Source organism: Neofelis nebulosa, chromosome 10, assembly GCF_028018385.1.
Source record: "Neofelis nebulosa isolate mNeoNeb1 chromosome 10, mNeoNeb1.pri, whole genome shotgun sequence".
In the NCBI taxonomy this organism is placed as follows: domain Eukaryota; kingdom Metazoa; phylum Chordata; class Mammalia; order Carnivora; family Felidae; genus Neofelis; species Neofelis nebulosa.
Genome location: NC_080791.1, coordinates 48,675,843 through 48,691,143, shown reverse-complemented (window position 1 = coordinate 48,691,143; position 15,301 = coordinate 48,675,843). Strand labels below are relative to the sequence as shown.

Sequence of the window (15,301 nt, the reverse complement as noted above, 5' to 3'; positions counted from 1 at the left end):
AAGAAAATATAAAGACTGCTCCCCAAACACAAAAAATACATACTTAAACTAAGGGGAAATATTCACAGCATCTCAGATAAATAATCTGGCTTTTTTTTATAAAGCAACTAGATTGTTTCAATACAGAGTTATTTGAATATCACAGAATAGGAATTTTGGAATCAAACCAATCTGGGTTCATTTTCCAGCTCTTCTGATCCTCCTACTCTCAACCGACCGGGTGTGTTATGAAGAGTAAATGAGAGCTTTTGGAACAGGGTGAGTTCTCTGCTTTCCTCCCTCATTTACACTTATAATGTAATTTTAAATGCACTTTAAAAACTTTTCTTTTGAATTCTTAATGAAAGAACGTCTCTTCCCTGACAATAATAATGAAAAAAAAAGAGTGAAGGGCGACAATAAATGGCATGTTTTTAAAAAATGTATCTACATACAGAATGCTTTAAATTCAAAGCAAGGGGTGCTTTTTTCCAGTGTGAACCCATGCATATATCACTTCGTGGAAAGAAGAAGCTATAACATGAAATGTGGGAAGAGCAGCCTCTGTAACTTTGTGGGAGTCAATTAATCTCCCCTTATTTTCCTTAATTCAAATTGGACTTAGTGATCACCTACTTCAAAAAGGCAGTGGAGGCCTTTGAAGAAGCTGCTGCATAAACCGGGAAGGGGCTGTGCCTTATGAGCCATGCCCCAGAGGGTTTCCTCTCCAGGTTTTAATTAAAAATGAAGTTAAGAATTCTTTAAGATTATATCAGCCTTTTAAGGGCATAAGAAGGTCAATGATTTGTTAAGTGTCTTTTTTTTTATGGTGCTATTTCCCAGATTAAATTTTTTTTGCATAAAAATTTTTATTTTATTTTTTTAATTTTTGCATATATGTATATATATGTGTCTGTGTGTGTGTGTATATATATATATATATATATACACACACACACAGACACACACACATATATATATATGTATATAATATATATATATACATATATATATATAATTTATTGTCAAATTGGTTTCCATACAACACCCAGTACTCATTCCAACAGGTGCCCTCCTCGATGCCCATCACCCACTTTCCCCTCTCCCCCACTACTACATCAACCCTCAGTTTGTTCTCAGTATTTAAGAGTCTCTTAAGGTTTTGCTCATTCAATTCTCTTTCAGGATCTGCAGATTGGTGGTGGAGTGCATAGGCAATGTGGAGGACCGAGTGTGAAGCCACAGTGTGCATGTGAGAGAGGGAGTAAGCCTCCGTGGGAGTGTAAATTTGGGTGTGGGTGTGCCCTGGTTAGAATCCTGGCCCCTCCTCAAACTAGATCAAAACCCACACTCTGCAAGATTGTTGGGGTTCTTAGAAACAATGAGATGGGGTGCCTGGGTGGCTCAGGCAGTTGAGCATCTGACTTCATCTCAGGTCATGATCTCACCATTTGTGGGTTCGAGCCCAGCATCAGGCTCTGTGCTGACTGCTTGCTCAGAGCCTGGAGCCTGCTACGGATTCTGTGTCTCCTTCTCTCTCTGCCCCTCCCCCACTCACGCTTTGTCTCACTCTGTTTCTCAAAAATAAATAAATGTAAAAAATTAAAAAAAAAAGAAACAATAAGGTATATCTGTAAAGTGTCTAGCTACTAATCTGTTTCAGAGAGGGTTATTTTGTCTATATTCCTGAAAAGGCACATGCAGGATAGATACTGCTACCTGAGTAGATAAAAAGGAAAATTATCTCATAGAAGCATGAAGTCACATACAGCTTTAGACATATGCCACATTTTACAGGGAGCCTATACATGTATTAATAAAAGGAAAAATATGTGACTTTGCCTATGGTAACAAGAAGGATTGCTGCTAAGAGTGATAAAATCAGCATCAACAGCTTTCTTATGGTCTCAGGGGATTTACCTATGCCAACAAATATTTTTCACCTCATTTGTGATAGCACTAAACATAAATATAGATGAGCAAAAGGCTTGAAAACAGAATGAGCATATGGAAACAATTAATAATGACTAATGTAGATAGTGCCTCGATGAAAATTCACTTGCTCCATTTACCTTGATCCTTACAATAATCCTATGATGAGAACAGCACGGATAGAATTATCCTCCCCTTTCTGATGAGTGAAATGGGGTTCTGAGAAAGATGAAGGGGTTAGCTACATCCAAGTGACTAGTATGGCCAAAGGAAGGCCTCAAACCTAGACAGTCTGGACATATTTCCCCAGCTCCCCAATGCCATCAGGTTGCCACCACCTCAAAGAAGAGACCTTCTAGAATATTTTGCCCCCCTTTCCTTCCATTGAGTTTCCTTCTACAGAGAAGAGACCTTCTAGAATATGTTGCCTTCCTTTCCTTCCATTGAGTTTCTTTCCACAGAGTTTTACGTTTAAATACATTTATTGTGAAAAAAATACATTTATTGAGCACAAGAGTGCTCACTGTCTGAAAAGAGGTGATATAATCAGCTAGTGAATAACCCAAGCCAGAAAATTCTTGCCCTTGCAACAATCACTAAGTACCACCTATTTCATTTGTTAAATAATTCTGAATCCATTTATGTTTCTCTCTACAGATTCAGGTTAGTTCTTCATGATTTCAACTGTGGTGGATATGCTAACTAATCTCACTGCCTTCAGACACGGCTGACTGAGTGATTTTTCTAAAAACACAAATCAAATTATGTCCTTGCTCAGTTTTAAGTCTCTTCAACCAGCTCCTCACTGCTTGCAGGATAAAGTCAAAAATCTGCAGCTTGGCAAGTAAGGTCCTCTACAAACTGCAGCAGCCTGTGAACTGTAAAACTTCATCACCCATCCAACAGCCCTCAGCCACATGGTAACACCATGAGTCCCAGAGTGCAGTGCACTTTTATACACTGTGGGGCTTAACTCTGGGCTGCACTTCTACTTTGAACACACTTCTTCCCTCACTGACTGAGGAGCTCAGTATCTTTCCGAAGACTTTAAGAAAATCAGAGCCAAAGTTAGATAGTTCCTACCCTTTTTACCTTTAGAGACTCATGTACTTCTATTATAGCATTATTATATCTAGAAGTTATATCTGATTTTGGATTTACAGACTTCGAGACAGTTAAAAGATTAAAGGCCCACATAAATTTTCTATGATTTTGCAAGGAGAGAAAGCTTGCCAAAGACAGGCCACCATAACATATGGCTGAGGTCTTGAGAGACAAAGATACTGCTCTATGTTCCAAGGCTGGGAATGGCTTGCGGCTGCCAACTTTTTCTACAAAGGGAGTGACTTATATATGCATTCCAAGCTCTGTAGAAAATAGTTATAAGCTAGATTTGCAAATGGACCGCTGAGAAGGTAATGGTAAGTTTCCCATAAATAGCTTCTTACAAATATCAGGAATTGATAAAACAAGGTATAAGTGGAGAACATTTCTGTGTGTATGTGCACCTTGTGCAGAAGGGACAGTGTAAGATCATGCTTGTTCTATCACTACCTCTTACTCTAGTCTGATTTTAGTTACTTTAAGATTAGGAACACTACAGAAACTGAGAGCCTTTAGCCTATATACATCATAATGCACAGCAATGACTTCTTCATTTACATGTCTTTGAACTGTTTGAGGAAAAGGATGGATGGTATCTTATTCACCTTTGAGTCCCCAGCATCCAGGATAATGCCTGGAACCTAGTAGAAATCCCATGAATATATAATCTTCAATGAGTGAAGATGTGTTATGATCACATAATATCTCACAGTCCACTTCCTACCCCAAATCTGCCAATATAGTTTAGTCTTCATCTGTTCTATCTCAGTATCTGTATATCAACTACAAAACAACAATAATTAGGACCACCTGTGTGAAAGGACAAATGAAAATGTGCCATATGTATTGAGAAAACAAAAATAGTATTCTCCTTGCCCTAGGAATATCAAAAGCTGAATATTTTACCATTCTCCCAAGTAGAAAAACCAATTACAACATCAAAAACTTTTTTTTTTAAGAGAAAGATGTACTGGATAAGCAGAAGCCCCACAGCAATCCCATTTGTGTTTCATAGAGCTCCAAATTTTAGTTTGATTCCAGGCTCTGGCTGTTTCTTGCTTTCATAAGGTCTGAAAAGTCAATTACTCTAAATATAATCTGCAGCCTTAGGAGCTGACACTTTGCCAAGTTGTTTATAGACTTTTCCTTTTCAACTTCTCTGTCTTCTTTTATATGATGTTACAGAAGTAATTGTGTATACAATTAATTCATTCCTGGATGTTTGCTATCAAATCAAAGTGCTGAAAATTTGGGTATTCTTATTGAAATGCACAGAATAGAGATGATTGGCTCCCCTTGCTTCTGCTGACTGGCCTCTGTTCTTCTGAATGCTGATTAGGGATTAAGCTGGTGCACATAATAAGGGTGGTTTCACATGCTAACTTCCACAGGGCTAGCTCACATTCTAATCTATGATAGTAACATACATTCTAATCTACGTTGAGAAGATATACATTCATGAAGATAGTGGTTTGAGTTCCTTATCATTATAGAGTTGAATAAGAGCTTGTCTATCCAATTCTAAGTATTCATGTACCTCTGAGATTCTACAGGTTATTAAGGTCACAGAGGAAAAAGCAAGCGATGGTGTCATAAATGGAACTAGAATCCTTGAACTTTTCCCTTGAATTAAAGGCTGCATTTCAAGAATGTGCTCAGAGTGGTGTTTTCCATTGCAGAGGAAGTCTATAATCTCTGAAAGGAATTACTCAGTTTTCAAGAAGAACAGTTACCTAATGCATTAATAATATACTGACCATTGAGATAATTTAAGATGAAAGTGCTCACACAAAGTGAGCTCTACTCTGCTCTTATTTGTGCCCATGCATAGATTCATTCACTTCTGGGGTTGTTTTATGTATCCAGTAAGACCTGAGTAAAGCACAGCTTTAACCATGATGTGTTCCCAAAACAGGGATCTGTCTGCTTGTCTGCAGATCTTGTTTCCATGTTTATTTAGTTGCTCGATAGCTTGGAGCTGCTGCTGTGCCAGACACTGTGCTAAGTGTTAGGGGGATAGCAGTACACAAAACAGACATAATTCAACTCAGTGAACTTGCAGCACAGAGTGTGAGATGGGAATTTGGTTTTAAAATCATACAAATAAATGTATAATTATAAATTGCTTGAGTCTTATGAATAAAAAAAAAGGAAGACAATATAATAGGGACCAGATTTTCTCTTTCAGGGAGCTTCTCTGAGGAAGTGCAATTGAAGCTTCCATCTAAGATGACCAGAAGTTAACAAGGCAAAGTGTAAGAAGAGCTTTTCAGTTTGGGGAAAGAGCATTTGTGAAGCACTTGAAATAAAAAGAGATTTAGTGCATTTTGTGAATGTGAATAGTGTGATCAGCAAAGGGAAGAGTGAAATGAGATGTTTAAGAGGCAGGCAAGGGCTAGGTCATGCAGAGCTTGGATGCTGTATTAGTGACTTTGCATTTTAGACTAATGCAAAAGAAGAGAAAGAGATGTGATCTGTATTTTTAACAGATCACCTGGGCTGCACTGAGCATAAATCAGGAGGACAACAGCAGCAATGGTGAGACCAATTAGGAGGCTATTTATTGTATGTAGGTGGGAGATAATAGAGGCTTGGGTTCAAGTGGTGGAAATAGACATAGAGGAATGTGAATAGACTGGAGATACATTTGGAGGTAGAATCAATAGGACTTGAAGACAGATTGGTGGGTGAGAGGGAGAAAAGGTTTAGGTATGAATCTCAAGTTTTGGCTTGAATAATGAGATGGGTAAATGTGCCATTTGCTGAGTTGGGCAAGTGTGAAAGGGGAGCAAAGTGGGGTGAAGTCAAGAATTTCAGTGTCAGTGTATTGATGACAATGCCACTAAAATGGGTGCATATATGTATATATATGTAGATGATTATATATGTAAATGCGTGTGACTTCTTTTTTAAATGAAGGATAAACTATGAAAGAAAAAAGAAGGAAGAGGAAAAAGAAGGGGACAGAATTAGACTAGAAAATAGAATTCCCAGTGGGGTGATGGAGGGTGAGGGTTGGAGACTGGTATATAGGATTACTGCAGGTATGTAATTTGAAAAAGACATATTCCACATTATACCATAATTTATCTCAATTTGGGAAAAACACAAAAAGAAACCCCATAGTCTTCATAATATAAATTACAGAAAGTAAACTGAACAGGAATTATATCTGGTAGATCTACATAAAAGGTGGATTCTGCAATTTGCTTATTGGTGAGTTTTAAGAGAGGGATGCATCAAAATTTCCAGTAGGATGCAAGAAATGCAACTTTTAGGGTTATCAAAAAAAAAGCATGGATTAAAAAAAAAAGATCCATTGACACTGAGTCAGAAGGGAGATGAGAAGGCAAGATAAAAATAGAGACAGGAGAGAAAAAGTTAAATGGGTGGAGAATTTTTCCAGCAAGCAACAATGTCTCTGCCATCAGGCCTATGCTGATGCAGGTGCTAATGAACCCCTGGGTTTGAATCCCAGCCCTGCCACTTAGTCCTAGATGATCTGGGGCATGTCAGGTGATTTCCAAGCCTCGATTTCCCTACTTGTAAAATGAAGATATTGATAACAACTGTCTCATAAGATGACTATCAGGGTTACAAGAAATAAATCTTAAGAAGTACTTAACAAAATGCCTGGCACAGAGGAGAGCTCAGTAAGTGGTAGCAGACTTTGCACAGCTGATTGATTACAGATGCCTAAATACCTGGAAGTCATTATTGTAGGTGTGTGTGCGTGCGTACCTTCTCACTTCCCTATGGCTATAGTATCTTGGCCCTCTTTGTATCAAAATTGTCTGGTTCAATGTATCAAGAAGTAGTGTTTATAATTTGTTAAAAATATAAGAAGATTTAATTAATATTTATAAAGCATTTTTAAATGCTGTTAGGCTTTAATTGTTACAAATTAGTGAAAATGCCCTAGCTGATTATGTAGCCAAAAATATGTTTTCTCATGTATGTCTAGAGATGTTATGTATAATTAAATTTGTTATTTAACTGCTCTAGAAAGACCAATAATTGACTTTTAACTTTTTCTTTGGAAAAAAACAAAAAACAAAATACCAGAGATGATGTTCTAAGGAGACCCTCTTGACCTATCCATTTGCACTTTGAATTACTCCAAAATGCATATTTTCACAGTCCTAATTGTATTATGAAGACATATAAAGGTATTCTGAGAACATAAGTAGATAAGCACCTCATTATATGTAGCAACATCATGATTGAGATCTCCTGATTTAAACAGAATTGGAAGTACCTTATGGAACACCAGATTCTCCTTTTATTTTTGTCCTCTCTCTGGGAATTTGACAATTGTGTAAAGATGAGGTTTCTTATTTAGCATACATATACTTTAGAATACTGATGCAGACTCATACTCCACCTTTAGACTTAGGATGGTTTGTTTACAAAGTTGTGGAAAGACTCAAAACATTCTAAGTCAAATCTGAACTCAGCATTTATTTGCAAAATCATACTGAGGGCAACGAGTTAACTTCTTTAAACTTTTGTTTTCTTATATAAAATGGTAGTAACTAAATAAAGAGAATGTGGTAAATACCTACTGTAACATACCATAAAGGTTAAAATTCTTTGTGGTTAGATAGAACCAGCTAATTCTGTAGTTTGGGGCAAGATGTTTAATGCCTTAAGGAGGCAACTGAGTAGTGGTATTAATTTAATATTTTTGTTAAAATATTAAATGGCAATAACAGTACCTACTTCTTAGGCTTTGTTATGCCTGGAGCATAGTAAGTGCTTATTAAGCATTATTAAAAATGCACTGTGTACATGCTCTTTTATGCTTCTGTATGAGGAAAATAGAACTAATTAAATTCCAAAATTAATTCTTCTGGAAAAATATAGTTAATACCTTTTTAAAAATGCATGGGAACCAAGAACATTTGGAATATCATGTGATCATGTCTGAATGCTCTGTGATCACACCAGTGGGGGGAAAAAGGCAATGTTCTTAATTTCTCCCATTGCACCAAAGGAGCAGAACATCTCTCCACCAAGGAAGATGTCACGTGCAAGAGAAGTGAGCAGAGGTGGATTGTACCCATTCATCCTTGTGGAAGCACATGCAATTCGAGAAGATGAAGTGAGGAAGCGCATGCAGTACCTGGTCATCTCAGAGTCAGGGAGCAGGCCTAGGTGGTAGTGGGGGTAGGGAGCTGAGAGAAGGAAGCTTTTGTCACACTCAACAGGGGAATAGTGCCTGGGAGAAGTAGGCTTATCACACAGTTTGTTCACAGTGCTGTAAACAGGTTCCGGAGGCCTGGTAATACAAGAGGAAGAGAAAGAGATGCATGGTTAGCACACGCACTGAACAACTGTGCAGTTAGCAGCATTTCGCCATATGCAAAAAGGAACACCCCAGATAGAGCCTTAGGTTTTGTTAGCCTTGGAGAAAAAGTATTTTTAAGAAACAGTATCTCTGCTTAGAAATCAAAACTTTGGCTGACATTGGGCATGATGAAAGTTCATATGCCAGATACGTCAATGGAGTCAAAGCCAATTTATAAATGCCATACCGTTTTGGATGATGCAGTCTGAAATAACAAACTTTGGGATTCTCTAACATGGCTCCTTTTAAAACTTGGGTCTCATCCTAATTGTAAACTTATAGAGACCTTCCTGAACCCGTTGGTCAGGATATTCTGTTATTTGTCACGGCACCCTGTTCATACTTCATAATATTTTTTCTGAGCATGAACTAATCTTGTTTGTTACATTTAATTTATTATTATCACTCTCACTACACTAAATTTTATGAGAATGGAGGCTACATTTATTTTGTTAACCACTTAAAATAGAGTCAGTCCACATTTCATAAATATTTATTGTATTCATATACAAATGAATAAACTGACAAAACTTGGCATACTTATATTGCAGTTTTGGGGGGTGTGGAGCTTGGCTTTACCTAGAAATCTAACTGCTTACATGATCTCAGTGATTCCTCTATATATTTATTCATAAATTGCCCCCAACAATTTCAGAGTTTTCTACCAAAAGGATAATCACTTTGGTAAAATCTCTACTAAATGAATTAATCTAGGGACACTAAAACATTATCTAAAATTGGAACATCTTTTAGTTGTTACAAACATGCATAGTAAGATCAGATAAATTTCAGCTATAACTTTAGCCAAACATGCATGTACTACAAAGTGGTTGGTTATTTAAAAAAAAAAAAATCTGATAACTCCATACTCCACTCTTTTTAAAATATTTGTTTAAGTTTATTTATTTGAGAGAGACAACAGTATTAGTGCGGGAGGGGCAGAGAGAGGGAGAGAGAGAGAATCCCAAGCAGGCTCCACAGTGTCAGTGTGGAGCCCAACATGGGGCTCAAAGCCACAAAACCAGGAGATCATGATGTGAGCCCATGACATGAGCCAATCAAGGGTTAGATACTCAACTAACTGAGCCACTCAGGCGTCCCTATACCACACTCTCACACATGGTCTGATATTGCCACCAATATCTTCCATTTAAGGTAAGAATTAAAAGATCCAAATGTAAATGGAAGAACTATCCAGAAGTCTGAGTGGGAAGGTAAGGAGCAGGATAGGAAACAGGGCAATGTCCACAGGGCCAGACCCAGGTGAAGGAGAGAGTAGCCCGTTGGGGCCATGAGACATCAGAGACAACAAGTGGTGGCCCTATCCCTGAGCAAAGGTATGGGAAGTGTATGTGGTGAACTCAGCGAAGGCACAGTCCGTGTTTCTGTAGATCCAGACCTCAAACTGTTCCCTAATATCTTATAGTTGCCAAGTCAATACTTCCTGAACAGAACAGGGGAGAAAAGAGGACAAGCAAAGCATTAAGAACAAACTTTACCTAATTTATAGCATTACTGTGGCCCAGTCATGGCTTAGATGTACTATCTAGAGAATTAATTTCTTCCCTAACACAATGCCTTCCATGACATACAGGAGATGCCTTGACCTGTAGAAGGGCTGAGGAGTGGACAGGAGTAATCCAGAAGCTTATTTTGTCATTCAGAATAACTATATCCCAGTGGTAACATCAGGTGCTTTATAATGAAGTTGGCTTGTTCTATCCCAGTGACTAATAAAATTACATTTACGGAAGCTAGTATGTATTCTTGTTCAGGCAAGTGTTCCATTTTCAGAAAAACCTAGTTTGTCAATTTCTGTTTATCAATTATATAGAGTTCACACAATTCACAATGACAAACACCAGCACTTTAAAAAAAGCAGCTGCAAGATCATTCTTAAAAAGTGGGTTTTTTTTTATCAGTTTTTATAAGTAATTTACATTATGTGAAGTGCTGTAAAAGGAAAGATACTTATCCACTGAAATATGTATTTTAAAACAGTCAGATCTGATACTGTTCTTGAATTTTGAGAAGGATCTGTTTTGCTTTGTTAATATGCTCAGCTTTATGAAGATTTATGTATGTTTCTGATGGTTTTAGAGACAGAGAGACCCATGATGCCAGTCAGATAAAGAAAATTGGTTTGAGGGCCCCTGAATGGCTCCATTTTCTGCTTAGGTAATGATTTCACTGCTTGTGAGTTCGAGCCCCCATAGCGCTCTGTGTTGACAGCTTGGAACCTGGAGCCTTTTTCGGATTCTGTGTCTCCCTCTCTCTCTCTCTCTGCCCTTCCCTGCTTGTGCTTTGTCTCTGTCTGTCTCAAAAATAATAAACATAAAAAAAAAAAAGAAAATTGGCTTGAGAGATCACAGTTTTGTCTGAACCAAAAATGTGGTTATCCACACAAAACCTCATCTTGAAAAGACTTTGTATTAATAAAATGCATAAATATCAATTAAATAAGATAGGATGAGGAGTGTATGAGCTCTCTGGGAATTATTCTGTGTAAGTTAGCACAAGGAGACCTGACACTCTCCAAATTTTCCACTCTACAATAAGAGTTGCTGTGGCAGAGATGGCTGGATTGTCTCCCAAACATCCATTTACTCTTTTTTTTTTTCTTATTAAGTGAAAGCCAATTTTCCACTAGTCACTTTTCCTGTAGTAAAACTTTATTCTCAGCCTTCCTTGTAAATAAATGTGGCCCAGGGAAAATGTTCAGCCCAAGGTAACTGGAACAGAAGTGTTGTGTGGGATTCTGCTGATAGCTGCCTAAAGGGGAGCTGACTTAGCTAGGACCCCTGTGATTTTGCTCTTTCCCATTTCCTCCCTCTACTGACCTAGAGCCTAAATATAATAGCTGGAGCGTCAATGGTCATCTTGGACCATGAAGCAACCTGAGGATAAAAAGAAACAACATAGACAGTGGAGCATAATGGTCACTGTGTCACTCACTGATGATAACGAGCAATAACCTACCACTTCTGGACTTCCTACCCTGGATTTCTTTTATGTGAGATAAAATATGTTTATGCTCGTGTCGTATTTTTGTTATATAAACAGGATTTCATGTTAACAGATATACTCCTGAAAATTGTAAGAATGATAATCTAAAACAAGGAGATAACTATAGATAGGGTTTACCATAAGGGCCTGATACATTCAATTACGTCAGAGGTATATCTGTCACCTTTTGTACACACAGAAAAATAAAAAGAACTCTATTTTCTGGCTTTGTTTAAAGGCTGTGACTGTTTAGAGAACTCACTGTGTCTTTATTAAAAAACATTATATGTAGGGGCACCTGGGTGGCTCAGTCCATTAAGCATCTGACTTGATTTCAACTCAGGTCATGATCTCATGGTTTGTGAAATCAAGCTCCACATTGGGCTCTGTGCTGTCCGTGGAGCTTCCTTGGGATTCATTCTCTCTCTCTCTCTCTCTCTCTCTCTCTCTCTCTCTCTCTCTCTCTCCCTTACTTATAAATGCACATGTGTGCTGTCTCTCTCAATATACATACATATATGTATATTAACTGATTTAAACTGCCAGCACAGTGCTTAAGAATAAGGGAATTGATCACTGGGTTATTTGTTTCCCAATGATCAGTTCCCTTATGTATATGTATGTATGTATGTATATTGAGAGAGACAGAGAGAGAGCACACCTGGTACTATAGATGCTGGAGAGGATGTGGAGAAACGGGAACTCTCTTGCACTGTTGGTGGGAATGCAAATTGGTGCAGCCGCTCTGGAAAACAGTGTGAAGGTTCCTCAAAAAATTAAAAATAGACCTACCCTATGACCCAGCAATAGCACTGCTAGGTATTTACCCAAGGGATACAGGAGTACTGATGCATAGGGGCACTTGTACCCCAATGTTTATAGCAGCATTCTCAACAATAGCCAAATTATGGAAAGAGCCTAAATGTCCATCAACTGAAGAATGGATAAAGAAATTGTGGTTTATATACACAATGGAGTACTACGTGGCAATGAGAAAGAATGAAATATGGCCCTTTGTAGCAACGTGGATGGAACTGGAGAGTGTTATGCTAAGTGAAATAAGCCATACAGAGAAAGACAGATACCATATGGTTTCACTCTTATGTGGATCCTGAGAAACTTAACAGAAACCCATGGCGGAGGGGAAGAAAAAAAAAAGAGGTTAGAGTGGAAGAGAGCCAAAGCATAAGAGACTCTTAAAAACTGAGAACAAACTGAGGGTTGATGGGGGGTGGGAGGGAGGGTAGGGTGGGTGATGGGTATTGAGGAGGGCACCTTTTGGGATGAGCACTGGGTGTTGTATGGAAACCAATTTGACAATAAACTTCATATATTGAAAAAATAAAAATAAAAAAATAAATAGGAATAAGGGAACTGATGACTTCTTTTAGGTCATAAAATATTTTCATGATGATGTCATTTCAGTTAACATTGTGCCTAGGAGGGCTGATTTAATGTTCTCAGTCTGCTGTTGACAGATCAGGAAAATGATGTTACCAGTTTTCTCTAGTCCTTTCACCTCAGTAGAACTATATTTTGAAACAAATTATCAGAATCAAAGCTGGCTAAATATATGTATTAAGGAAAAAATCCTACATGTATTATACTCAAGTAAATTAAGAGGAAAAAATTTACTCCCTAAACACTACAATAAATTCAAGACAAGGTCCTGTACTTTGTCCAGTGTTGAACTCTTAAGACCTTTACCTATATACTTCTGGAATCATTTTATAGTCATAATATTATTTCATGACTCACATATTTAGTAGATTTGGTGTCGGGGGAAGGCTTAGATAACTTGAATTTTCAAAAGAGGACCTCTTATCTTTGCCTGCAGTCACTTCCAGCATTTTTTTGTGGTGGGTTGATTCCTTGCCCAGGCTTAATTACTCATGATTCAAAGTCTGATCAAAGCAGAGATACAGTTACTGATAATGCAGGCTTATTTATACCTATCGTTCAGTCTTTCATCCTTTATGTATTTACATGTTTTGTTCAGTCACTGGCTATCAAGTAGACATTTCAAATCCAGTTTAATTGTGAGAAGACTTGGTATCTCAGAAGATGGGTAGATGAAAAACGTCAAAACATAACAAAACACTTGACAAACCTGACAGAACCTTCTTGCAATATTCACAATGTTCTCTTGCAACCACACAATCAGATTAAAAATAGCAGTGAGAATGTCCTTTCGAGTGGCCTAAAAATTGAGTTCATATTGGAAGATTTCTGCCTGCAGATTCATTACTGTCCTAAGATTCTACCATGTGTTATGTACTATATAGGCCACAGTACATACCCAGTAAGTGTTATAAGCTATAGTCTGAGCATAGGAAATGACATACAGTAGGTACTTGAGAAATCTTTCTTTGAATAAATGGACTTTTTAAAACCATTCTCCATTGAGAGAAATGAAAAAAAAAAGTATTTCTGGCTCTTTCAAGGAAGTCCTAAGTTATTCTGAATCTTCTACGTACATTTAAAATCCTGGGCCATCATTAATTCTCACAGGTATCCAGAAGGACAGAAACCCCTATGGTGTCAGAAACTGGCAGCTTTAAGTGCTTGGTGTACATGGTTCACTCAATCTCCAGGGACAGGTTTCGTACACCTGCAAGCCTGGGCCACAGCAACGCCTGCCTGCTGTTCCCACAAGAGTCACCTCACAGGCACAGGGCTCCAGGAAGACTTCTCAGGACTGGGGTCCAGAAGTCTTAATGCCAGCAGTCAACATTCTTAGCATTTCCCTGCAGTGCATATTCTCTGTGACCTCTCCACCAGACAGACAAGAAACACCAGGTTATGAGCTGTTATTGGAATCTGGGTAGCAGGAACAGATGCCACCATCACTTCACATTTATTCAGTGAAGAAGTGCCATGGCGAAATGACTTCAGGCAATGTGACTTAGCCAGTCACAAATTGAAAGAGCCTGTTTATCCTATTATAAACCTCCAAAGTTGCCTAGGTCAGAAGGTAATGAATATGAAAATCCAATCTGAGGCACCTCCTGTTTCTCTTCTTTCTGTTAATGCCCCCAGAAAAGGGGAAAATTAGTTAGAGATATTAGTGTAATCTCTAAGTGAATTTATAAATAAATCATTTATCTTGCTGTCCACTTATCAGGGCCATAGATAAATGGCTTTATAGTCTCCAGTGTTCAGCCATCAGCATTTATTTGCATATCTATGGGTTTATAATTGCAGGCTCTTATAGCATATAATTAGCACCCCTGGCCCTTGGCGACCTCTCTTCTCTGAAGTCCATTAGCACTTGCTATGTGTTCAGCTTCCTTGGCATTTTCAATTGTTAATCCACAATGATGGTATAGACAGAGGTGCTTCATCTAACCCTCTTCTAAGAAAAACTACCCTGTCTGCAACTGCCTCTTCCCATTTGCCCCATTGACTCCAACCCGATTCAGTCCCTTACTTAGCCAAAGAGCTTAGACCTGGAGTGTGACTCTGCCTTTGCATCTAGAACCTGTAGGACCTGCAAGGCTAGGGTTGGGGAGGAAAAAAAAAAAGCCTAGGTCCATTGGATTCTGCTATTAAATGTGAATAAAGGGGAAGAAAAAGAAATTATCAGCTGGTAGCGTGTAGAGGGTAGCTGCAGCTGTGTCCACTATTTATAGTGAGCCAGACGGAAGCTTCCCAAATTTTGTTGCCAAAGCGTCTAGAGGTTCCTTGAATCTAGAAAACAATCTGGGTTTACTGTCTAAGGGGCTTATTAGGGCTCATGCTATTGAATTTCTCTGTTGGCTCCCATATGATATTACTTGTATGATGAAAATCAACTACCACCTCCCACCATATTCCTTTATGGGAGCTTAGGTCATATCTCTTGCTTATAATCAAAAGAGTAAAAATAAAACAGGCACTCTGTTTGTTTTTACTGTCCTTTTCAGATCACCTCAAATTATGCCACTCAAA

The 15,301-nt window shown here is 38.1% G+C and overlaps 1 protein-coding gene across 29 annotated transcripts in view; it reads right to left on the bottom strand.

Moving 5' to 3' along the window:
- Window positions 1-15,301, bottom strand: part of DLG2 (discs large MAGUK scaffold protein 2) — a 2,097,061-nt gene that overhangs the window by 440,014 nt on the left and 1,641,746 nt on the right. For 24 of the 29 annotated variants that reach the window (XM_058690298.1, XM_058690294.1, XM_058690296.1 and 21 more), the window contains one exon: window positions 8,141-8,296. The exons of the other annotated variants lie outside the window; for them this stretch is intronic. In XM_058690298.1, coding sequence (XP_058546281.1) covers window positions 8,141-8,296 — 156 coding nt within the window. The remainder of the gene's footprint in view (window positions 1-8,140; window positions 8,297-15,301) is intronic. 29 annotated transcript variants of the gene reach the window in all.